The sequence below is a fragment of the Stegostoma tigrinum genome, chromosome 33 (genome assembly GCF_030684315.1).
Source record: "Stegostoma tigrinum isolate sSteTig4 chromosome 33, sSteTig4.hap1, whole genome shotgun sequence".
Lineage (NCBI taxonomy): Eukaryota > Metazoa > Chordata > Chondrichthyes > Orectolobiformes > Stegostomatidae > Stegostoma > Stegostoma tigrinum.
In genome coordinates this window covers 27411783-27438664 of record NC_081386.1, presented here as the reverse complement: position 1 = coordinate 27438664, position 26882 = coordinate 27411783, and the positions used below count along the sequence as shown (strand labels likewise).

General features: G+C 43.3%; 1 protein-coding gene across 4 annotated transcripts in view; it reads left to right on the top strand.

The window, feature by feature from the left end:
- Positions 1-579: 579 nt before the first annotated feature.
- The window catches only part of st8sia2 (ST8 alpha-N-acetyl-neuraminide alpha-2,8-sialyltransferase 2), a 44533-nt gene continuing 18230 nt past the window's right edge, over positions 580-26882 (top strand). Inside the window, exons 1-3 of one of the 4 annotated variants that reach the window (XM_048562528.2) lie at positions 580-938; positions 7854-7916; positions 23095-23229. In XM_048562528.2, the coding sequence (XP_048418485.2) occupies positions 841-938; positions 7854-7916; positions 23095-23229 (296 nt within the window). In that variant the 5' untranslated portion in view covers positions 580-840. Of the gene's footprint in view, positions 939-7850; positions 7917-23094; positions 23230-26882 lie in introns of all 4 variants that reach the window. The other 3 variants (XM_048562527.2, XM_059639273.1, XM_048562529.2) reach the window with 3 other exon arrangements.

Genomic DNA, 26882 nt, shown 5'->3' with positions numbered 1-26882 from the left:
CAATGGCATTGTGCGTCTACCTATAGCACATGGACTGCAGCAGTTCAAGAAAGCTGCCCACCACCACCTTCTTAAGGGTAATTAGGGACAGACAACAAATGCTGAGGCCAGCCAGAGGTGCTCACAATAGTAGGAAAAATACCCTAGAAAAAAAAATTCTTTAACCCCTTAAAATGAATTGAAACTGCCCAGGAGATTACATGGAGCAAATTTTATCTATTAATTTTTTTTACTGCTTTTTACATTAACAGGGTTAATTTAGACAATGGATCTCTAGCTCTTAGCCCTTAGCCTTACGACTTTTAAGTTTGTAATAATCTGATTGGGTTGGAAATAGGCTACATAGGGCGGTATATCAGTGATGCCTGGTTGGGAAGCTCCACACTGATTTTGAATTTATTCATAAAGGTTGGGAGGCAGGATTGTCACACTGAAAGGGGTTAATTAGGAGAAGGCAGGTTTGCATTTTAAAAAGCAGACTACTCACCAGCTGCCCCTCATCTTTCCAATCCCTTTGCCCTATGCTAATAAACATGAGCTGGGAGAGTCTTGAGTCCCACCAGACTCGGGAAACCTTGGGAACGCAACGAGGAGGAGGAGGAGGTGGAGAAGCAAGCGGGAATTGGGCATTCGGATTACGGAGTGCATTGAGCTGGGTTTGAATGGGAGACACACAGACGCACAGAGCCGAAACATATCCAGGCTCACAGTGAAGCCCCAGGCACACAGTCCAGGATCAGCAAAGCAACTTGTTCTGAAGAGGGCAAGTGTCGACAATCACCAGCTCCCCCTGCCCAGCTCCAAAAGTCTCTCTTCATAAACATCACAAAGTGACACACAATGCGCCTGGAATTCAGCAGCTGGTTGTTTGGGCTCCTCACTATCCTCGCTATCCTTCTGATCCTGGCTGATATTTCCGAAGTGGAGATGGAATTCGGGTAAACGTGTTCCTGCATTTACTAGCGGTGTGCTTTTCTCAGCCAATGTGTCAGTTTAACCTTCTCGTGTTTATTAATAGATAGATAGATAGATAGCTAGCTAGCTAGGGCGCGGATGCATTGCACAGTTCTTTTGTCCGCTTTGCAACGCTGCTGCCTTGTGTTACTTTAGTTAATTATTTTCTCAGTCGGTGGGCAGGCTGCGGGTTACTGTTTGCTCTTTGCTTTGTTCTTCTCCTCGAGATTGTTCGAATCAGATCGTAAGTGAATTGATGTTGCGACAGAGTGAGAATGTGCCCTGTCCCAGACAGATCTCCGGGTCAGTTGGCCGTTTCTCCTTTCGGAATGTTGCCTCGGTTTTCTCTGCCCCTTCCCTGTATCTTGTCACCATTCTCTTTGTCTGTGATTTCTTCACTCCATCCTTTCCATTCCTCCCTCTGGTTCTCTTTGTTTCAGCCTCTCATCACTCTCTGTAAAATTATCTTTCATTAACTGCCTTCTGTTGTCTTTTTCATATCTGCATCCTTCCCTGATCTCTGACTTTGTCCGTCTTCTCTTTTGTATCTCTTAGTCTTTCATCCAACTCTGTTTCTTCTGTTGCTGCCTCTCAGTCTCTGTGCCACTCTTTACTACCTTAATTTGATTATTCTGTTCCCTTTCTCTATCTACTGTTATTTGTGTTGCATCTTTCTATATCTTTGGTTGGAGTAACTCACACACCCCCCCCCCACCTCAGTGTCTTCCCTAATGCAGTCCACCACATCATTTGATACAACATTTGTGTCACTTTCAAAGAAAACTGTTCAATGTGACAATTTACCCACATTTTCATTGCAATCTGCACTGAGTAACCATATCACACACGACAGGGGAATGTGAAATTAGACACAAGAGAGTGTCTCTGACTTTCACAAAAATGATTACACTTCATCTCATTCTCCAATTCAATTTGAAGTATTTTTTAATTACAACGAGGAATGTATGAGAGACTTTTTGATCTCATTGTGAAAAGTGGAGCATCAGGGGAGATGGAGATGACAAGGTGTGGAGCTGGATGAACACAGCAGGCCAAGCAGCATTTTAGGAACAGGAAAGCTGACATTTCAGGCCTAGATCCTTCGTCAGAAAGGGGAGATGGTTCCAGTTTCTGTTTTACTGAACAGTTAGGATTTATTTGCGAAAATAACTGCAAGAAGGTATGTCTAAACTCAGCATTCTTAGTTTCTTTTCTATGTTACTTTAATGCTTTGTCTCCTCTCCTTTCTAAAGGGCTAGACAATCTTAACTCAATCACTATGAATGGTTTTCTCTAGTTGTACATCTCAGCCTACATTTCCTGCTTCAACTTGGACTCAACGGGCTGAATGGCCTGATTCTGTTCCTACATGTTATGGTCTTATGGATTACTGATCGAATCCCATTTCTTCCACTGAGTTTTCAGTTCCTCTGTCGCCCATGTTTGAGGCACTTGGCTTTCAAAGGCCCCGTCTGACCCCAAGTTGGGCAGCATCATGGCTCAGTGGCTAGCAAAGCTGCCTCACAGCACCAGCGGCCCAGGTTTGATGGCATCCTCAGGTGACTGTCTTGTGGAGTTTGCACATTCTCCCTGTGTTTGCGAGGGTTTCCTCCGGGTACTCCGGTTCCTCCCATAGTCCAAAGATGCGCAAATTAGCTGCATTGGCCGTGTTAAATTGCCCATGGTGTCCAGGAATGTTTAGGTTAGGTGGATTGGCCATGGAAAATGCAGGGTTATGTGGAGGTCTGGATGGGATGCTCTTTGGAGGGTCATTGTGGGCTCAATGAGCTGCAAGACCCACTTCTACAGTTCTATGAGTCCTAGACAATTCTTATTCCTGAACTAACATGACAAAATCACAGCAATTTGGCTTTGATTATGTTGCTGTTTGTGGGAGCTTGCTGTGCACTAATTGGCTGCTGAGTTCCTACATTACATCAGAGGCAGCATTTTAAAAATTACTCACTAGGTTGTGAAACACTTTCGGATGGCCCAAGGTGCTATATCAATGCAACTCATTTCTTTTAAAATTACTTAACACTGCTGCTTCCAAAATCTTAAAATCCTTGTTCTCTGATTGGTATCGTATCATCTACTCAGTAGCTCTCTTTCCACCCTAATGATACTGCAGATACTTCCCTACCTGAGGGGTGTTATATGAGGGGCAATGTTTGTTGCTGTCTCGCAGGAATTGCCAGCTATCCAGCTTGTCCTGGAGAAATTTCTTAATAGGAACCAAACACAAGGCATTGTTTTTCTGCCATGTACCCAGGAGGCTGCCAGTCTGTAACATGAATACAGCTGACCGCGGCAGATGAGCCCTGATTTCATCTCCTCACCTACCTCAATTCCTTGCATTCTGACAGCTTTAATCTATCTGACTTCAGGCCACTTACACTGGCTGAAGTTAACCTGCTAAGTGTTGACTTGGTCGTTCATCAACTGGCAAGTTTGGTACATGCACAGGCTGAGCTGTGGTACTAAACCACAGAATGGCTGAAAGTACCATACCCAACAATAATGTTTCAGGGTGATTATCTAGCTTGAAAGTTCTGAAGAGAGGTCATTGGCCTGAGGCATTTACTCAGATTCTCAATCCACAGACATGATCTTAACCCATTAACTTTTTCCAGTGTTTCCTGGCATTTTGTTTTCCAAAAAGAAAATTGACTTTGCATTTTTAACCAATCTGCTCAGGGGTGTTATGCTACTTGAGCCTACCCTCCCAGTTCAGAAGAAGTGACATTAGCACTGTACCACAAGAGCCCTTCTAGCATGTTTTTGGTGCTTCTTCCAGACTGTCAGCATCTTCAGTCATTTGTGTTTGCCACATACTTATTCCCCACTTGCTATTGATTTGAGCTGGAGTATCAGTTGGATTGTAGTTTACAGCATCTCTAGATATTAACAAGCAACCTGCTTAGAGATGTCATTACACACCTCTGGAACAGGTGACACTTAAACCCACGTCTCCTGCATCACAGGAGTTCCTTTCATTGCTAGACGCTAATAGATTAAAAAGATCCAGCTATTGCATTAAAACACCAGGCTGATAGGAGAGGTTGATAGGCAGCTAGAGAACTGAAAGGGAAGTGGGACAGGTTTGTGAAAGCATTGTTCTTTGACATTGGAGTACCAGGATAATAATACTCAAACAAAACCTTCCAATCCCTAAGTTTGCAGAGCTTGCTAAGGTTGAGGCCTTCGAGATAATAGGACCTTGAGAACTTTGTGTCCTAGCTGTTGATAATGTGACAGAAGAGGAGATGGGCAGGTACTCACCTTTTTTTGTAGGAAATAGCAGGAAAACAGCATGTGCATTTAGCTGAAAACATCTTTTTAAACACCTTATTTCTTTAGGTTGATTTGAAAGCAGGTACCTTGATTCAGACTCATTCATCAAGCACACTGTACACCCAAGACAATGGTATTTCTGCACCTCAGTGAGGGCTTTTGACCCACCCTGGCTATTTCTACACGCTGCCTCATAGAAGTGTCTTTGAATCAGTAGCAGAAGCATCGACTGTAGTACTGACACTCTACCATCTGCAGACACTTGCCAAATTTGACTGTTATCAGTGCAAATCTGCAGCAGAATATGGCCAAAATTAGAGACAGTAAGACCCTTCAAAAGAATAGGGGTCTCACTCTGTACCACAGCTAACAAATTTAAATGGAATTCATAACTAGCACTTGTGCCAACTCCACCATCTTGGTTCTGGCAACAATAAAGTCCATTTGCATTGAAGCAAATGTCACTGTGGTCCAATAGTTGTGCCTATGATGTGTTGGTGGTGGCCCATGCCCGAATTTTCATCACAGCTCCGCATTGATCGGTCCCCTCTTGAAAAGTCTCCTTATATTTGACTTGACTCTTTCCCTTTCCATCTGAAAGCTCTGAGATTTTACTCCACATGAGTAAAGGGGAAATGTGTGAATTGTTTCTGCCTATTAATCCTATCAATTTCTTCTCTTTGTGAGCAATACTGGTTGCCCTTTCATGTTGGCCGTCTACCCCAGAACAAACAGAATGTAGAATCTTCAAAAAAGCTCAGCATCAAGTGACCAACAGCTCAAACCCCACCAAATAATAGGCTGAGGTCTGTTGGATCGCAGACTAGACATAACCTAATCTGTAGGTGTACTCAACATTGTAGTATTTGGTTGGGCAGAATTAGGAAGAAAACCCGTAATATTTACTAGAAAGATTGTTGATTTATGTATATGTTTTAGTACTGTTCTTAAATTACTTAGATTAGATTACCTACAGTGTGGAAACAGGCCCTTCGGCCCAACAAGCCCACACTGACCCTTGAAGCACTCCACCCAGGCCCATCCCTCTAAAACCCACACACCCCTGAACACTATGGGCAATTTAGCATGGCCGATCCACCTAGCCTGCACATCTTTGGACTGTGGGAGAAAACGCACGCAGACACGGGGAGAATGAGCAAACTCCACACAGACAGTCACCCAAGGTTGGAATTGAACCCAGGTCCCTGGTGCTGTGAGGCTGCAGTGCTAACCACTGAGCCACTGTGCTTGTTAAAGTGAAATAGAGTTACCCACAGTAAACCCCTACAATTCCATCACCCCTCCCCCCACCCCCCACACACCCTGCTCTATTAATTATTTCTCTATTAATTACAACCCAATAAGAACCAGTTAAGGGCCTTCTCCCCCCAGGCATCATCTCCAAACAGGTGACCCTTCCAGCAGGTAATCTGTTTAAAATTGAGGACATAGATGTATGGGTCAACATCTATTCATGACTTACAATGCAGAATATGTCCCTCCCCCTAATCACTTGCCTGGTACATGGGTTGTCCTTCTTTCAGCAGCCACACACTTATCTCATTTCTGCTGTTGTACAAGAGTCTGAAAGGGTTAATACCAAGGAATGCCTTAAGCGCTACCCCTTAGGATGTTGATATACTGACTAGTTCAGAGATCAGCTTTGGATTGTTAAGGACTAGGGCAGCTAATGCATGAGAATGCCAGCACCTAAAAGTGTCCCTTCAACCCACGCAGGATCCTGACTTGAACTCGTATTCCCACTTCTTCACTGTCACTGGGTCAGAATCCCGAACACCCATCATAATAGCGCTGTGGGTATCTCACAGCAAAAGTAACGAAAAGTAAGAAGAGAGAGAGGGGACTAAATTACAAGTCGGAGAAAATCATCCCTTAAATATATGCTTCAATGAGCATCAGCTACTCTGTTATTTCTGGAGCATGTCCTGATTCATTCTTAAAGGGACCATAATTTAAACATAGTCAGTTGCTACAGTGCTCGAGAAATGTTACTAACAATGGAAATAACGTAAGTGTGTGATAATTGTTTAAAATTTCCTCTACCCAACCTGTTCAGAAATATTATTAAACACCTCAAGGGCAGGTGAAATTTTAACTTGTGCCTTCTGATCTGATAGATGGAGGATTTTGGTAAAGATCTATTAGTATGTTTTGCATTCATATCACACTGGGCGATTTTTAAAGAAAAATCGAATTTAACACAAAGCTTTTTTGAAAAGTTACACAGGAGAACAAAATCCCATCAAAAATTTAAGTTAATCTTTGTGTTGGAAATCCGTGAAGTTTTGCTTGAATAGGGAATGGGAAAATGCTGTGGCATGGCATTTTTGATTCATTGACTAGATATGGGTGTTGCTAGTAAGGCCGGCATCTATTGTCTATTCCTAAATGCCCTTAAATCATAGAATCTCTACAGTGTGAAAGCAAGCCCCACCCCATTTCCCCATCTTCATAACCCTGCATTTCCCATGAATAATCCACCTAACCCTGTGGCACTGTGGGCAATTTAGCATGGCCAATGCGCCTAATCTGCGCATTTTGGATATGACAAGGTGATGGTCAGCCAGCTTTCTCAGTACAACTCAATGACTTTGAGGTGATTGGCAGTTAACAGTCTACTATATATGAATCTGACCCCACATCTAATAAGCTTGACGTCAGCCAGATCAAAGCAACCGACTTCATTGATGTGCCCCACTTAACACTTTAAAATGTAATTCCCTCCGCTGCCAAGGCACAGTGGCAGTAGCATGTACCATGTACAAAGATACATTGCAATGAATCATCAGTGCTCCTACAATAGCAGTTTCCAAATCTGCAAGCTTTACATCTAGGAAGACAACGGCAGCTGATACACGAGAATACCAACTGATGGTGGTTAATCAATGAAAAAATGCCACAGATGATTTGATGATAGAAGGAAAATGTTCAATTATGTATAAGAACACTTCTGGATATATAAAAAACAGACAGCAACAAGGACCCTATCATTAAACTAGCTGCAGGTTCCCCTCCAAGCTACTTACCATCCTGACTTGGAAATACCTTGCATTCCTTCATCATCACAGGGTCAAAATTCTGTGGGTGTCCATTCATCCAACTAAGTGCGACAGTTCAAGAAGGCATCTCACCATCAACTTCTAAAGAGCAATTAGGAATGGACACTAAAGCCACCAACACTCACATTTCACAAAGATTAAGTGAAAGGTTGTAATGACACACTTCTTCCCCTGGAGCACATTCATTGACAAGTGGATTTTATGGCGATCAGTTATTTCACAATCACCTTTACGAACACTAACCTTTTGTCACAGAATTAAGAAATGTCCTCTTCGTTGCAGTGGAATTTGAACTACAGTCTTTAAGTTATTGATCCAGATTTCTGGAAGGGAGCAGTATTCAGAGGAGCAGTGACCGTCATATTATTTATAAAGTAGAGAAGCAAGGAAAACATGATGAAAAGAGAAAGATTAGAGGTCGGAGCGAAGGGAACGATCAAAGAGAATATTTCTTTTTTCACCTACCACTCAAAGAGCTGAGTGAGACTGTGTGAGCTGTGAATATATATTCTTTACTCCCAGTAGATTTTCAGATGGAAGAATGGCCATGAGACCAACCAAGGATGCTCTGCAGAATCAGTGCTGCAGGTATGTAAGTTGTGAACACATTCATATCTTTGCTTTTCTTTTTAATGAGATGAGATTTGTAACCCCTTTAGCAAAGATCACAAACCCAAACACAGCCTTGCTTGCAGGTGAAACTTGAGTTTGCCATGCAAGGGGTTTAATTCAGTGCTATTGAGTGATGGACCTGGATCAGTGCCTATAACTCACAAGTTATACATTTCTGTTGCATCACTAGGCATTTGTGAAGTGTAGATCAGGCATTTCTGCATGAGAAATTATTGAAATAAAGGGGCAGTAATTCTATTTTCATGGGGCCCTACTTCTTAATGAAATTGCCTAACATTTCCAAAATGTTAGGAAATGAGAACCATAACAAAATCTCAAATTGAGCAACATCCCAAAGTCAGGAAGGATGTGAACAAAGGCTCAAAGAGCTACGAGGAAGGATGATCCAGGCTTTTAACATAGCGATAGTGAGGGAATGATGATATATGTCCAAGTCAGGATGGTGTGTAGAGAGAGAAAAGAGATTTTCATCTACATATCACCATTCGCCACCAGGAAAAGTCCCGGTGAACAAAGGCTTCCAACATGCGATTTACAAATGGTCTGCCGAGGGTTAAAAATGAAAGAAGACTTCATAACTCCTGCAATTTAAGAACAATCCAGTCAGTAGCTTCATTAAATAAGATGAGTCAGTGGAACCCAGGTTTGTTTAAAAATTAAACAGAAAATGCTGAAAATCCTCAGCTGGTTAGGCAATACATGTGGCGAAAGAAGTTTCACGTTGATGTTTTGACAGTATTTTCGAGGATTAATGAGAGTTTAGGAGTGCACTCTGGTGTCCTGGATGTTACAGTATTTGTTCTTCAACCAAAGACTTAAGAGAGAGTTGTCTGTGGGATCGTACTGTGCTCAAATTGACTGCTGCATTTACCACATTGCAACAGCACAGCAACTACACTTCGAAATGTACTTAACTGGGACTTTTCCTGGTGGTGAATGGTGATATGTAGATGACAATCACTTTTCTCTACACACCATTCTGACTTGGACATATATCATCATTCCCTCATTATCGCTATGTTAAAAACCTGGGTCATTCATCCTGGTAGCTCTGTGAGTGTCCCTACTGCTGAAAGACTTTCAGCGGGGTAATTTGGGATCGGCAATAATAGCTGATTTAGCCAGTGACACATCCCATAAGTAAATAAAACAAACTTATAATTCTTAGACACCAAATTATAGACCATTTAAATAGCAGCTACTCAGCTAACATCCAGCTATCACACTGTTTACCCAGAATTCCTGGCATAATACTGTGAATACCTTTTTGCCTCTCTCTCCAGCCTGTTCACATACACAACATTCCTCTAGGATTTAAGCACATGTTAATGTGTGTCTGCAAAGCCTATCACTGGCACATGTTGTGAATGTTGTCCCATTGCTTTTTGTATTTCACATCATCACATGTTATCATCAGCAGCCAGCCATTATTTTGAGCATGATTTCTGCATGGGCTGTGAGTTTTTGCCTTGAGTCTTATGTGACTGAACAAATTCTCAACTCGCATGTCTTTGGGAACATAGGGTAGGATGTCCCACATGATTGTGAGATCCAGAGTGTAGGATTTAAGTTCCTTCCTTTTACTTCCCTTTCGCCAATTTGCCTCATCATTAAGTCATCGGGACTCCACAAGCCCATAAGGTGTTGGAATAGAAGGAGGCCGTTCTGGCTGTCATGTCTACTCTGCCATTCAATGACATCATGGGTCGGTAGGATAATCCTCAACTCCAATTTCCACGTTTTACCTCATTATCCTTGATTCTCTTACTGATTAGAAATTTATCTCAGTCTTGAATATACATAATGACCCAGCTTTGACAGTCTTCTGTGGTTAAAAAATTGCACAGATTCACCATCCTCTGATAGAAGAAAATCGTCATCATCACTACCCTAAATATGCAACTCCTCATTCCAAAATGATGCCCTCTGGTCCTCCTTGAGGAAACTACCTTTCCATATGTACCTTGTCAAGTCCCATAAGAATTTTGTAGGTTTCATTAAGATAACGTTTCATTCTTGTCTATTTTACCAATACAAATCTAATTTACTCAACCCCACCTCATAAGGCAGACTCTCTGAACCTGGTATCACCCTAGTGAACCTTCTCTGGGCTGCCTCCATTGCCAGCCAATCTTTCCTTAGATAAAGAGCCTTGAATGGTCACTGAATTTCAGCGATGATCTGACTAGTCCCTTGTATAGCTTTAGCAAAACGTCTCCACTTTTGCCTTTGAAGTATAATCTAGCATTTAATTTGCCTGGCCTTTCACACTTACAATGGCAAATGTACCAGTTACAAGATCCCCCCAAAGTCAGGTGCCTCCCTGACTGAGGACAATATCACCATATCCTCACTGTCGCTGTGTCAAAAGCCTGGAACACCCTGCTGCTAGCCCTGGAAAGGTAAAAGAAGGCAGCTCATCACCACCTTCTCAAGGGTAATTAGGGATGGGTAATAATTGTTGACTCAGCCAGCAACATCTATATCCTGGAAATGGATAAAAAAGCTAATAATTGTGATGAAGCTGGTTAGACACATTGCAGCCATTCTGAATAACTGACAGCAAGTTTCTGCTAGTATGGGTCTTTCTAATTAACGAGGGCAGAAAAGAAAAGTTGCAATGACAATACTTATGTCTCTGTTACTGTCATTGCTGTAAAACAAGGTGAATTCTACAGCACCAGTTGTGTGGTGGATGCCATACTCCCAACTATACCATGCGAAACAGGGTAATATACCAGATATAGGAGGATGGTTATTGCATAACAGTGCAGTCTGTTTGGGCAATTTCAATGTTCAAAGTGACCTATAGACTGCTCTCAAACATTTTGTCAAATTATCTATCCATTTTCCTCTTGAATTTACCATCACAACCTGTGCCCACTTCCTCTTTCACCAGCTTCTTTGTAAAGTAATTAACTCAGAACTGCATAGCTTCCCTCCCTGTAGAAAATGCACAGATTCAAATTCAATACAGGGATCCACGCAGACCTACATTCCGTCCGCAACCTGTACTAGATGTTGGAATTAATAGTTGTTCTGTTTGCCTGCTGCTGGATCATAGGAGCAGGCCATGCAGGCCATTCAGCCCATTGAGCCTGCTGCACCATTTAATACGATCATGGCTGATTATTTGAATGAGTAAAACCATTACAGCACACGTTTATTCGGGAAGTGGAGGGTGGATAGAAATCTGATACCAATCTTGCATGTCTACCTATAATGCACCACAGAATAACAACCTGGTCAACCAGAATATAAACCCTGATATGGCACAGAGTCAAAGCACCCTGTTTCATATCACAGTTTGCCTCAGCCAAAACAACAATCGCATTGCTACCATTCACCTCAGCCATTCATGCAGCAGTTGGGGCAAATACATGCCCAACAATCAGCTGGGATTACTACTCAGCCTCTCTGCTCAGTAACCCCCTACTTGGAAGTGTTTTTTTAAAACAGAACTGGGAAGATCCACATTTCAATTTCTCTCATCTTTTCTTTCCAGATTATGGAATAATGTAGGAGCAACAGGGCGGTGGTGATGGGAGATTTTAATTTTCCCAACATTGACTGGGGTTCATTTGGTGTTAGGGGTTTAGACGGAGCAGAATTTGTAAGGAGCATCCAGGAGGGTTTTCTAGAGCAGGATCTAAATAATCCAACTCAGGAAGTGGCCATGCCAGATCTGGTGTTGGGGAATGAGCCTGGCCAAGTCGTTAAAGTTTCAGTAGGGGATTACTTTGGGAATAGTGATCACAATTCTGTAAGCTTTACAATGCTCATGGACAAAGAAAGAGTGGTCCGAAAGGAAGAGTGCTAATTTGAGGGAAGGCCAACTATAGCAAAACTTGGCAGGAGCTGGGGAATGTGGATTGGGAGTAGCTGTTTGAGGATAAATCCACATTTGATATAGGGCACACTTTTAAAGAGAGGTTGACTAGAGTGCAGGACAGGCATGTCCCTGTGAAAATGAGGGATAGAAAGGGCAAGATTGGGGAACTATGGATGACAGGTGAAATTGTAAGACTAGCAAAGAGGAAAAAGGAAGCATACATAAGGCCTAGGCGGTTGAAAATAGGTGAAGCTTTGGAAGAATATCGGGAAAGTAGGACCAATTTGAAACAAGGAATTAAGAGGGCTAAAAGGGGTCATGAAAAATCTTTAGCAAACAGTGTTAAGGAAAATCCCAAAGCCTTTTATTCCTACATCAGGAGGAAGAGGGTAACTGAAAAATGGATTGGACCACTCGAAGAAAAAGGAGGGAAGTTATGCGAGGAGTCAGAGAAAATGAGTGAGATTCTTAATGAGTACTTTGTGTCAGTATTCACCGAAGAGAGAGAAATGACGGATGTTGAGGTTTGGAAAAGATGTTTGATTACTCTAGGTCAAATTGGCATGAGGAGTAGGAAAGTATTGGGCACTTGAAAAGGCATTAGGGTGGACAAGTCCCCAGGTCTGGATTGTATCTATCCCAGGTTACTGAGGGAAGCAAGAGAGAAAATATCCGGGGCCTTAACAGATATCTTTGCAGCATCCTTGAGCAAGGGTGAGGTCCTGGATGATTGGAAAATTGCTAATGTTGTCCCCTTGTTTAAGAAGGGTACCAAGGATAATCCAGTTAATTATAGACCAGTGAGCCTAACGTCAGTGGTGGAGTATCTGCTGGAGAAGAAACTGAGGGATAGGATCTATTTACATTTGGAAGAAAATTGACTTATTAGTGATAGGCAGCATGGTTTTGTGCAGGAAAGGTCATGTGTTACCAAATTGATAGAATTCTTTGAGGAAGTGACAAAGTTGATAGATAAGGGAAGGGCTGTAGATGTTGTATACGTGGACTTCAGTAAGGTGTTTGATAAGGTTCCCCATGGTAGGCTGATGGAGAAAGTCAAGTCACATGGAGTCCAGGGCGTACTATCTAGATGGATAGACAACTGTCTGGGCAACAGGAGACAGAGAGTTGTAGTGGAAGGGAGTTTCTCAAAATGGAGAACTGTGACCAGTGGTGTTCCACATGGATCTGTGTTGGGACTACTGTTGTTTGTGATAAATGACCTGGAGGAAGGTATAGATGGTCTGATTAGCAAGTTTGCAGACAACACTAAGATTGGTGGAGTAGCAGATAGTGATGGTGACTGTCGGAGAATGCAGCAGAATATAGATAGATTGCAGAGTTGGGCAGAGATATGGCAGATGGAGTTCAATCCAGGCAAATGCGAGTTGATGCATTTTGGAAGATCCAATTCAAAAGTGAACTATACGGTAAATGGAAAAGCCCTGGGGAAAATTGATGCACAGAGAGATCTGGGTGTTCAGGTCCAAATACCCTGAAGGGAGCAACACAGTTCGATAGAGTGGTCAAGAAGGCATACAGCATGTTTTCATTCATCAGACGAGGTATCGAGTACAAGAGTTGGCAGGTCACGTTGCAGTTACATAGGACATTGGTTCAGCCACATTTGGAATACTGAGTACAGTTCTGGTCGCCACATTACCAAAAGGATGTGGATGCTTTGGAGAGGGTGCAGAGGAGGTTCATCAGGATGTTGCCTGGTATGGAGGGTGCTAGCTATGAAGAAAGGTTGAGTAGATTAGGATTATTTACATTAGAAAGACAGAGGTTAAGGGGGGACCTGATTGAGGTCTACAAAACCATGAGAGGTAGAGACAGGGTGGATAGCAAGAAGCTTTTTCCCAGAGTTTGGGGGCTCAATTACTAGGGGTCACAATTTCAAGGTGAGAGGGGAAATGTTTAAGGGACATATGTGTGGAAAGTTCTTAATGCAGAGGTTGGTGAGTGCCTGGAACATGTTGCCAGCGGAGGTGGTCGAGGTGGGCACGATAGCATCATTTAAGATGTATCTGGACAGATTATGAATGTGCAGGGAGCAGAGGGATACAGATCCTTGGAAAATACTTCCGACAGACTAAGGGGGTGGCGCATGGGCCCCAGCTATGCCTGCCTCTTTGTAGGTTACGTAGAACAGCCCCTCTTCCGCACCTACACAGGCCCCAAACCCCACCTCTTCCTCCGGTACATTGATGACTGTATCGGCGCTGCCTCTTGCTCCCAAGAGGAGCTCGAACAGTTCATCCACTTCACCAACACCTTCCACCCCAACCTTCAGTTCACCTGGGCCATCTCCAGCACATCCCTCACCTTCCTGGACCTCTCAGTCTCCATCTCAGGCAACCAGCTTGTAACTGATGTCCATTTCAAGCCCACCGACTTCCACAGCTACCTAGAATACACCTCCTCCCACCCACCCTCCTGCAAAAATTCCATCCCCTATTCCCAATTCCTCCACCTCCGCCGCATCTGCTCCCACGATGACGCATTCCACTCCCGCACATCCCAGCTGTCCAAGTTCTTCAAGGACCGCAACTTTCCCCCCACAGTGGTCGAGAACGCCCTTGACCGCGTCTCCCGCATTTCCCGCAACACATCCCTCACACCCTGCCCCCCACCACAACCGCCCAAAGAGGATCCCCCTCGTTTTCACACACCACCCCACCAACCTCCGGATACAACGCATCATCCTCCGACACTTCCGCCATCTACAATCCGACCCCACCACCCAAGATATTTTTCCATCCCCACCCCTGTCTGCTTTCCGGAGAGACCACTCTCTCCGTGACTCCCTTGTTCACTCCACACTGCCCTCCAAACCCACCACACCCGGCACCTTCCCCTGCAACCTCAGGAAATGCTACATTTGCCCCCACACCTCCTCCCTCACCCCTATCCCAGGCCCCAAGATGACTTTCCACATTAAGCAGAGGTTCACCAGCACATCTGCCAATGTGGTATACTGCATCCACTGTACCCGGCGTGGCTTCCTCTACATTGGGGAAACCAAGCGGAGGCTTGGGGACAGCTTTGCAGAACACCTCCCCGTGGTTCGCAATAAACAACTGCACCTCCCAGTCGCAAACCATTTCCACTCCCCCTCCCATTCTTTAGATGACATGTCCATCATGGGCCTCCTGCAGTGCCACAATGATGCCACCCGAAGGCTGCAGGAACAGCAACTCATATTCCGCCTGGGAACCCTGCATCCCAATGGTATCAATGTGGACTTCACCAGCTTCAAAATCTCCCCTTCCCCCACCACATCCCAAAACCAGTTCGGTTTGTCCCCTCCCCCCACTGCACCACACAACCAGCCCAGCTCTTTCCCTCCACCCACTGCATCCCAAAACCAGTCCAACCTGTCTCTGCCTCCCTAACCGGTTCTTCCTCTCACCCATCCCTTCCTCCCACCCCAAGCCACACCCCCATCTACCTACTAACCTCATCCCACCTCCTTGACCTGTCCGTCTTCCCTGGACTGACCTATCCCCTCCCTACCTCCCCACCTATACTCTCCTCTCCACCTATCTTCTTTTCCCTCCATCTTCGGTCTGCCTCCCCCTCTCTCCCTATTTATTCCAGTTCCCTCTCCCCATCCCCCTCTCTGAAGAAGGGTCTAGGCCCGAAACGTCAGCTTTTGTGCCCCTGAGATGCTGCTTGGCCTGCTGTGTTCATCCAGCCTCACATTTTATTACCTTGGAAAATAGGTGACAGGTTTAGATAGAGGATCTGGATCGGCGCAGGCTTGGATGGCCCTATGGCCTGTCCCTGTGCTGTAATTTTCTTTGTTCTTTGAGGGGTCTGCTGAGCAAATTTCAGAGAGGGAAGGGTTGTGACAACAGAAATATGAAGAAAGCTTTTGGGGGAAAAAAATCAAAACAATTCACAGATAATTTTTAAAAATGCCAGGCAATAAGCTTAATAGTAAAACCAATTTGTGCCTTTTTGGTTAAGAGCAGAGCTAGAGAGAGGGAGAGATCTAGTTCATGATGACTAAAAAATAGGCAGCAACTGGGGTTAACTTAAGTAGTTAGGTTTTAACTTTGGATCACCTTTGGTGGGGCACACTCCAAACTTTGGGGAATTCACATGAAAGTGGAGAATTGGTAGTGAGCTGCCCTAGGCTGACTTGAGCCTGGGTTTTTCTCATCTCACAGCCTGCGTTCCTTCTCCCCTCTCTCCTTTCCCTCCACTGCATTTTTATTCCTCTCCCAATTTCTCTCTCGTCCCTTTTTCTCTGTTTCAAATCCCTATTGCCTCTCTGTATTCCTCTCCTCTCCATGTGGCTCCTCTCACTCTGTTGCGCCCTGGCCCCTTTAACTTTGAGAAGATAATCCAGAGACAGTGGGTTGCATTGCTTAGATTTCCTGCTGTGGTACTATCCCACCAGCAAACATTTCTTGTTGAAATTAAAATGGGCAATTTTTATTTTTCCAGGGAGACTTAAAAGCTATTTGGTAAAAGGCAATTTCTTTCTTAGAAATGAAATGAAATAATAATTAGCAGGAGGGGATCTGGAAGCCTGACTATCCCAAATGCCTCAATGTCATAGCGTGACTCAGAGTTCCTCTCCAGCATCTGACTTTCATTGCCTTCTCCCTGTGGTGCAACTCTCATTCCTTCCCCCTCCTCCTCCACAAGCTAGGGTTTCCGTTACAGCCTCCAGTTCCCATTCTCACTGCCACAGCTACAGGCTTCTAGCTGCAGCCACAGACCAGGTCTATCCTGCTTTCACTGCTGATAAACTCCCCTTACAGTAGCACATACTGGGGAGGGAAAGAACCTCTGAATGGAGGAGCAGCTCATTGCAAGGTCAACCACTTCAAGTTTTCCTGCATTTGAAACTTCCGCTCTGCAAATAAACTGTAAATCCATCTCTGGTAAAGTAGGTTTTATGCCCTTTATGAACAACAGGCCATAGGCCTGGCATCCCTGTATTAAAGCCAGACCAAGCCCCAGTTGTGGTGCTGTCCTGAGGAATACATACACAAAATGGGTCAATACTGAAAGGGTGCTTCCCCTTGTGAGAAATCCAAAATCAGGGAGGCATAGTTGCAGAGAATGGCATCACCTGTTAAAGTCAGAGATAAGCAAGAGTTTCTTCTCTCAGAGGGACATGATTCAGAATTTTCTATTACAGGAAGCTGTGCAGGCTTGGTTATTGAATATATTCAAAGCTGTGAGAGATACATCTTTGCATGCAAGGGAAATCAATGGGTTATGGGGAGCAGGTAGGAAAGTGGAGTTGAGGCCAAGATTGTGTGAGCCTTGATCTTATTGAACAACAGAGCAAGTCTGAGAGATCTGTTGGAGTCATAGAGTTGTACAGCACAGAAACAGACCTTTCTGTCTGATTAGATACCCTGAACTGATCTACTCCCATTTGCCAGCAATTGGCCCATATCTCTCCAAACTCTGCCTATTCATATTTAGAGTACTGCACATTTAGAGTACTGCACACAGTTCTGGTCACCACATTACCAAAAGGATGTGGGTGCTTTGGAGACGGTGCAGAGGAGGTTCACCAGGATGTTGTCTGGTATGGAGAGCTATGAAGAATGGTTGAGTAGATTAGGATTATTTACATTAGAAAGACAGAGATTGAGGGGGGATTTGATTGAGGTCTACAAAATCATGAGTGATATAGACAAGGTGGATAGCAAGAAGCTTTTTCCCAGAGTGGGGGACTCAATTACTAGGGGTCATGAATTCAAAGTGAGAGGAGGAAAGTTTAAGGGAGATATGTGTGGAAAGTTCTTTACACAGAGGGTGGTGGGTGCCTGGAACGTGTTGCCAGTGGAGGTGGTAGACGCAGACGCGTTAGTGTCTTTTAAGATATATCTGGACAGGTACATGGATGGGCAGGGACCAAAGGGATACAGACTCTTAGAAAATAGGTGACAGGTTTAGACTGAGGATCTCAATTGGCGCAGGCTTGGAGAGCCGAAGGGCCTGTTCCTGTGCTGTAATTTTCTTTGTTCATATACCCTTCCAGATGCCTTTTAAATGTTATAACTGTACCAGCCACCACCACTTCCTCTGGCAGGTTTTTCCATACATGCACAACCCTCTGTGTGAAAAATTTTCCCCTTAGCTTTTTTTATATCTTTTCCCTCTCACCTTAAACCTATGCCCCCTTGTTTTGGACTCCCCTTACCATGGGGAAAAGACCTTGGCTATTCATCCTATCCATGCCCCTCACGATTTTACAAACCTCTATAAGGTCACCCCTCTTCCCCCAATGCTCCAGGGAAAATACCTCCAGTCAATTCAGCCTTTCCCTTTAGCTCAAACCCTCCAACCCCAGCAAATACTTGTAAATCTTTTCTGAACCTTTTAAAGTATTCTTTATGTTCCTTAGTTTTTAACAAATGGTCATTGCTGAGTTGCCACAGGTGGCTCTCTGATCCATTTGGCAGTAGAAGTCAGTACCATAAGGAGCGTAGGACAGAAAAAGAAAGCAAAAAGTAAACAAGCTGCAGAGGGAACTGGCACCAGTAGCAGGACTGACTTGAGGTGTCGTTTGCAAAGTTGCCACGGAAAAATACATGACACAACAGCTGAGATTGTTCCCAGCTGCTGTGTCCATTCATTCACTGGAGTTAAGCCAATGCCTAGTTCAGCTTTAGGCTTGCTTTAAGTAGCAGGCTATTTCTGGTTAAGACCCCTGGCCCCCACTGAAAGCACAGGGGCTGAGCAATTGTCCCTCTTCCACAAGGTTTGACATTGCAGCTGTGCCTTGCAGAAATCTCCTCCAGCACACCTCAGCCTTTGCTAGAGTGAATGTTCAATCTAGCACCCAGCCTACATCACTTTGAACTTGATCCAAATATTGGTTTAGCCTTAAATAACGACTTCAAATGAACGATAACAGGAAAAATAATTTTACGTTGAAATCCCACAGGCCGGAATTCAAGGAGCATGTCAGCTCAATGGGATTTTTTAAAAAATTCACCTCTGGGATGCAGGCATCACCAACTGGGCCACCATTTATTACCTGTCCGTAAATGCCCCTTGGTGGAGGTGAGCTGTCTTCTTGAACTGCCACAGTCTGTGTGCTGTGGGCAGACACAGAATACCGTTGGGGAGGGATTTCCAGGAGTCTGACCCAGCAACATTGAAGGAATGACGAAATATTTCAAAGTCAGACATTAATACGAGTTGATTGGTTTTACCTGCAGGAAGACGCTTTTGAACTTGGTAAGGCATGAGTAAAATCTAGTAACTTGTCACACATCTAAAAGTCGCCTAATGATTCTGATGGAAATTATATCCATGTGTGTTCCTACGTGTGAACATGAATTGAGAATGAAATCAGGCTCACCTACGAGGCCATCTGTGGTTGAATTTCTGTCCAACTGTCCTTGATTGGGCTGGTGCACTAAGAAAAATCCCCTATGTTGGCGTAAGGGTGTAGCCAGCACCTATAGGACCAGCAAAACTCAACACCAGGAGAAGGCTGGGACTGTTTTCACTGGGGCATAGGGGTTTGAGAGGTGGCCTTGTATAGGTTTATAAAATCGTGGGGGACATTGATAAGGTAAATAGCAAAGACCTGTTCCCTAGGGTGGGAGGGTTCATAACTAAGGGCATGTTTTTAAGGTGAGAGGAGAAAGTTTTAGAAAGGACATGAGGGGCAACATTTTTACACAGAGAGTGGTTGGTGTGTGGAATGACCTGCCAGGGAAGTGATAGATGCAGCTATAGTTACAACATTTAAAAAAATATTTGAATAAGTGCATAAATAGGAAAGGTTGAGAGTGATATGGCCCAAATGCAGGTAACTGGGACCAGTTTAGTTTGGGAACATGGTTGGCATGGACTAATTGGACTGAAGGGTCTGTCTCTGTGCTGTATGACTCTTAGAAGAGGGATTCCCATCTCCCTCTTTATTTTCGGGCTTCAATGATTAGTAATGAATAGAAATGTTTCTTTTTGAAATGACTTTGCTCCAGTTCTGTGCCCGAAGCCTGATTTTTGAGCAGTTGATCAGAAATCCTGATTAGAAGAACCAAAAGCCAAATTGAAATATTTAAAATCCAGGTTCTAAAATATACTTATGCCTCATCTGAAGCTACCTTAGTCCTCTGCCACACCGAGCAGGCAGTGTGGCGAAACATAGAACATAGAACATAGAACATTACAGCACAGCACAGGCCCTTCGGCCCTCGATGTTGTGCCGACCTGTCATACCAATCTCAAGCCCATCTAACCTACACTATTCCACGTACGTTCATATGCTTGTCCAATGACGACTTAAATGTACCTAAGGTTGGTAAATCTACTACCGTTGCAGGCAAAGCATTCCATTCCCTTACTACTCTCTGAGTAAAGAAACTACCTCTGACATCTGTCCTATATCTTTCACCCCTCAATTTAAAGCTATGCCCCCTCGTGCTCGCTGTCACCATCCTGGAAAAAGGCTCTCCCTATCCACCCTATCTAACCCACTGATTATTTTATATGTTTCAATTAAGTCACTTCTCAACTTTCTTCTCTCTAATGAAAACAGCCTCAAGTCCCTCAGCCTTTCCTCATAAGACCTTCCCTCCATACAAAGGCAACATCCTAGTAAATCTCCTCTGCGCCCTTTCCAAAGCTTCCACATCCTTCTTATAATGCGGTGACCAGAACTGTACGCAATACTCCAAGTGCGGCCGCACCAGAGTTTTGTACAGCTTCACCATAACCTCTTGGTTCCGGAACTCGATCCTTCTACTAATAAAAGCTAAAACACTGTATGCCTTCTTAACAGCCCTGTCAACCTGGGTGGCAACTTTCAAGGATCTGTGTACATGAACACCGAGATCTCTCTGCTCATCTACACTACTAAGAATATTACCATTAGCCCTGTACTTTGCATTCCGGTTACTCCTACCAAAGTACATCACCTCACACTTGTCTGCATTAAACTCCATTTGCCACCTCTCAGCCCAGCTCTACGGCTTATCTATGTCTCTCTGCAACCTACAGCATCCTTCATCACTATCCACAACTCCACTGACCTTAGTGTCGTCTGCAAATTTACTAACCCATCCTCCTACGCCTGCATCCAGGTCATTTATAAAAATGACAAACAGCAGTGGACCCAACACCGACCCTTGCGGTACACCACTAGTAACTGGTCTCCAGGATGAACATTTCCCATCAACTACCACCCTCTGTCTTCTTTCAGCAAGCCAATTTCCAATCCAAACTGCTATATCTCCCACAATTCCATTCCTCCGCATTTTGTACAATAGCCTACTGTGGGGAACCTTATCGAATACTTTGCTGAAATCCGTATACACCACATCAACCAGTTTACTCTCATCTACCTGTCTGGTCACCTTCTCAAAGAACTCAATAAGGTTTGTGAGGCACGACCTTCCCTTCACAAAATCGTGCTGACTATCCCTAATCAATTTATTCTTTTCTGGATGATTATAAATCCTATCCCTTATAACCTTTTCCAACACTTTACCAACTGAGGTGAGGCTCACTGGTCTATATTGAGCTTCTCGATGATCCATTCTGAAAGGAATCATTGCAGGGCTGCCTCATATGAGGGAGACAACTCTTCCTCCCTGCCACCTGTCCTACACTGTTTGTTTTGAGCCCATGCCACCTTTTGTGACCCCACTCAGCTCCAATGAGAAATGAGTTGCCTTGCTTTAGCCACCATAGTTCAAGGTGCTGCTGGGTGCTCACTGTTCATACGATCATGATGTCTGATCACATAAATGGCTTCATGGCAACATCATTGGGCATATGGGCTAAATGTGCCACCTCAAAGTTTGCCTGCCACCCTTCGGAGTTTTTGAATGTATTTTGTCACGGCCACAAGGGAAGTGCAAGTGTGAAATGGCGCAAAGGAGAAATGACAGGGCGAGCCAGGAGTCATTGGCCATGAGTAACTTGCAGGGAGCACAGTGGATTTCAGAGGTGTGAGAAGCTGCAGGCAGTTGATTGAACATATAATTACTCCCGACAGTGCTGGTGCACAGCAGAGGGCCCGAACAGGGTCTGCATATCAGAAGCACACAGCAGTGCTGACAGTCCATGCAGAATGTAAACCAGCAGCATCTCGCTGGGAATCTTTCCACGAGCAGTAAGCAGCAAAGTGTGATGCTGATCCTTATCTAGAATGTAGACCTCCTACACCCATCTACCAGTCTGCCTCTCTGTAGGAAAATTCATAAGTATATAAGCAATGTAATGTCAGCTATATTTTGTCTTGATAGAAAGCTTCTCTCCATCAGAGAGGGAGGCAATACCTGAGTGGCATGTTAACCCAGAGAGCCAGATAAAGTCCTAGGGACCTAGGTTCAAATCCCGCCATAGCAGATGGTGGAATTTGAATTCAATAAATATCTGCAATTAAGAATCTAATTATGACCATGAGTTAATTGTCAGGGGGAAAGCCCATCTGGTTCACTCATGCCTTTTAGGGAAGGATTCTGCCATCCTTACCTGGTCTGATCTACCTGTGACCCCAGACCTACAGCAATGTGGTTGACTTTTTACTACCGTCTGGGCAATAAGTGCTGCCTAGCCAGTGATGCCCTCATCCCGTGAATCGATAAAGAATATCTGATTTCCATTACAGTTTTTAAAATCTGCATGTATAGCCCTATTACATCAGTATAACAGACTCTGGACCAAAATATACAGGCCATTTGGCCCACTGGCCCACGGCAGCAATTATGCTTCACACAGGCATCCTCTTTCTTTGCCTCTTTCACCAACATATCATTTTATTCTTGTCTCGCTCTCTGCTTCTGATCATTTACATTTATGCCATCCACCTCAAGTAATTCTTGGGGCATGGAGTTTCACATTCTAACCACTCTCAGTGAAGAATTTTATCTTGGCTCGGATGACTTACGTTCTTTAGAGATCACCTTATTATATTGTTGGGAAATGTCTTTCAGCCAGCTTGTTTGCTTTTAAGTGATTTTTTTACAACAGAGTAAGAGGGTCCAATTTGCAATCCTTGCAATTATTGGCAATCCAGTCCACACAACCCAGACAGTACAGTTCCAGTTTTATTTATTTTTTACCAAGTTTTGAATTCTCCAATTTGAAATCTGTGGGTCTGGTGGTTATTAAAAGATTTGGCCTTTAGTTGCCTCCTTAGTCAGGTTAATTCAAAATCAATCCTTACTTCAGCTGTCCGTCACTGTAAAATAATTTCTGACTGGTACAATGGTGTGGATGTGTTGATTTTAGTCCCAGAATGAGAGCTCTTTAATGATCACAGTGTGCAGCTCTTTGAAATCAATGCTTGTGATTGCCCAGGGGAAAAATGAGGAGAAATACCTCATCCGCTGTGTTCCAGGAGAGAACTGCGAGGAAGGAGACCATCCAACCACAGGCAAAACTCCTTGACATTCCAGAATGGAAGCATAATACAATGCTAACTGCAAGGATAAGGTAAACTCTCCGATTCACAGTAGAGGTTCTTTTTAAGCTTGTCACGTTTGACCAATAGAATAAAGTTAAGCGTTAATGGCTACCATCCATTCCCTCCAAATGCCCTAGCTTGTACATAAAAAGATAGCAGTTCTAGCAATACCTGGTGAGGAAAACAGAGTTAACCCTTTGAGCTGAGCTTTAAATTGATCTTTAATTGTGTTTCTCCCTCCTGACGTGGTTTCCAGCACTTTCTATTTTTTTTAAGGTTTCCAGCTTTGCAGTGTTTTGATTTTAATCAGATGGTGCTATCCAGGATGTCACTCCAGACCAGAATTGAGGGAGGTTTGCTCTGTTCAATAGTTGTCTTTAGAATGAAACATTGAAAGAAACCTTCATCTGCTCTCTTTGTTGAATGTAAAAGATCCCATGGCCATTAATCCCATAGGATTCAGTGGGAACATTCTCTTCAGTGACCCATACCTTATTTATCCTGATTCAACATCAGTAGAAATGGTTGCCTGGTCATTATCTCATTGCTCTTTGTGAAGCTTTCTGTATGCAATCATGTGTTGTGTTTCCTACATACCAACAGTGACTAAACTTCTGAAGTACTTTGTTGTTTGTAAAGGGCTTTGGAAAGCTATAAAAGACATTAGCAACTTCAAAAGTTAAGAAAGATGCTATGGAAATGCAAGTATTTATTTCTTCCTAATGGGCTATCAGCCTTACTACTCAGAAAATCAAAAGTGACTCAGAGAGTGTTGGATTGCTGATGAACTAATTATTAAGATCACTGCAGTGCTTCAGACAGCAGCTCACTTTTCCTGATCCTTGCTACCACTTTGGGCACAATAGTCATAGACTTATGCTGGCTCCCAGTTCTTCAACACAAACTTAAAACTCTTATCATTTTATTCAAAGCCTTCTTCCACCTCTCCACCTCCTTAGCTCTACAACCTCCTCCAGTTCTACAATCCTCCCGAGGTCTCTGTTCCAATTCTGGTCTCCTACCCTCAATTCCCTTCACCTCTCTAACGACAGCCATGCCGTCGGTTTCTTAAACTCTGATATTCTATCTCGAAAGTCTTAAGATATTTCTTGAAACTTGCCTCTTCACCTAAGCTTTTAGTCAACTGCCCAAATATATCCTTAGGTGGCTCAATGTGAAATTTAGTTTGATCACCCTCCTGGAAGACAACTCGAGGTATTAAAGTACTTTAAAGATGCTAAATTAATTGCTGTTTGTACATATATCTGTCGTTCTTTTAATGTGTGTGCATGCTTATTGCAGTGCTTCTGTTCCCCAATAATTTCTCACTGATAAAAGCGCATTAAATAGACCTTACTTTCCTTTTCACCCGATCTGTTGAGATAGGAGCCATTCTGTGTGAACATGGCATGTGAACTAACAATGTAACGACTCCAGGTTCAAGTATTTTTAATTCATTTGAGACTTCTGTTAATTAAGCCTGAGATGTGTTCTCCCCCAGTGGAGGGGTAATGGTCCAGGGAATTAGAAAACACACAGAGTGCCAATACTCACAGACTTGTTAAGAGCCTGCCTGCAGCAATATTAATCATTGCTCTTACCACAATACACAAAGGATGCACCAGTCAAGAATCATTGATGCAGCTGAACCTAGGTTGCAACTGGTTCATCGTCATGAGGGAGTATTTCAATTCGCAAGGCTGGCGGGAGGATAATCTCAAGCAAATCAGAATGGGTACGGTACAACAAAGTGCTAAATACTCTGAAATAACAAGCTTGAAAAGAATTACAGCATATAGCAATTAGCAAGTGGGTTAAGCAGAAAGAGGATTTAAAGAAATTGAAAGGAATTGGGTAGAGAGGTGTACAAACATGACAGGGCTGCAGAGTATGTCTGTGAATCTGAAAAAAATGTTGAGAACTGGGACCATTATCTAAAATCCAGTTCCCTCCCCCCATCCCCCTCTCTGATGAAGGGTCTAGGCCCGAAACGTCAGCTTTTGTGCTCCTGAGATGCTGCTTGGCCTGCTGTGTTCATTCAGCCTCACATTTGATTATCTAAAATGGAGAGTTGTGAGGTTCCAATGTTGACTGAACCTTAAATCCAGTAAGAACAGAAAGATGGTGCCTGACAGAACACCAGAGCAGAGAAATCAATTCTTTTTCAACTTGGCAACACTTGGAGTGTTAGAACTACTTTTACTTTCTCCTTGTATAAATAATTTGGATGTAGGCACAAAAAGGAATGCTAATGAAGATTGCAACTGATACCAAATTAGGGACATGGCAAATACAGATTGCAGAAGTGTATAAACAGGGAGGCAGAATTCGCAATAATGTGGTGATTTGAATAGAGATTATTGCGGCAAAGCTGTAAAGAATTAATTTCTGCAAACATGATACTGAAGGATTCATGCCTTAAATAGCAACACTTTTGACAAAATTGAGGAACAGAGATGCCTAAGCATTCAGATAATCAGATCTATAAAATGCAGGATTAGTAGGCTTTAAATCAGACAAATGGAATTCTGGTTGTTATTCACTTGGACATTGAATATAGAGGCAAAGACACTGCATTGAATTTGGGTAATAGATTGATTAGGTTACATGTGGAGTTTTGTGTACAGTATTGAATAGGTAGGATATTAGAGCCATGGGTGCAAGAATTCACTGGGATTGAAGGGTTATGGTTGTGAACAATCACATGCTGGACTTTCCCAAACAGAGGAGGATAAGAGATTGACGGGTGAAGGCTAAAGAAGGTATCCGAATTCTGAATAGATTGCAGAAATTGAAAAGTGAAAGATGATTGTCCCTTAGTGCCAATGTTAACCATGATTATTTCCACAGCTGGGTACTCAGTAACAAGGGATGTAGATTTAGGATTAGCACTTGAGGAATGAAAGGGAAATTGGCAGAAAATATTTTTCATCCAGCATTACCAGAACATGAGATGCTGTTTTATTGAGACCATATAGCAATTTGTAAGGGAACAGAATAAATATTTGGAAAGGAAAATTTTAAAAGCCTATGTAGAAGGAGGAATTGAATAGAAATAGATTAGTCCTTCACTTGAAAAGATAACACTAGGAAACAATAGCCTACTTAGAATCTTCAAATACTGCACTGATAAAGGAGGCTGTTTAGCTCATCATATTTATGCTGGCTCTTTGAAAAAGCTCTCTGTCACTCTCCCCTGTGCTTCCGCCAATAGTCTGGCCATTTCTTTTTCTTTTTCATATGTTTGTTCAATTCCCTTGTGAATGTTATGATTGGATCAGCTTTTACCAGCTTTTCAAACCAACACATTCCAAGTTATAACAACTCACAGTGTATCTAAAGGACATCCTATCCCCTCTATTTTTTTTGCCAATTACCTCTCCCATATTCCTGATTTTGGATTCTGGATGCACTGATGGCAACCCTTTCTCTATGTCAATTCAATTTTGAATGCAAGTGTAAAATTAGCTCTTAACTTACCTTACACTTCCCTAAGAAGAAAAATCCTAGCTTTTCAAGTCTGTCCATGTAACTGAAGTATTTTGTCAATGGTGCCATCCAACATGAGATTGTGCCGTGGTAGTAGTGTCACTGGACTAGTAAACCAAAGGCCCAGGTTAAAGCTCGAAGGAACATGAATTCAAGGCAGCTAGGGAATTATAATTCAAAGAATAAATCTGGA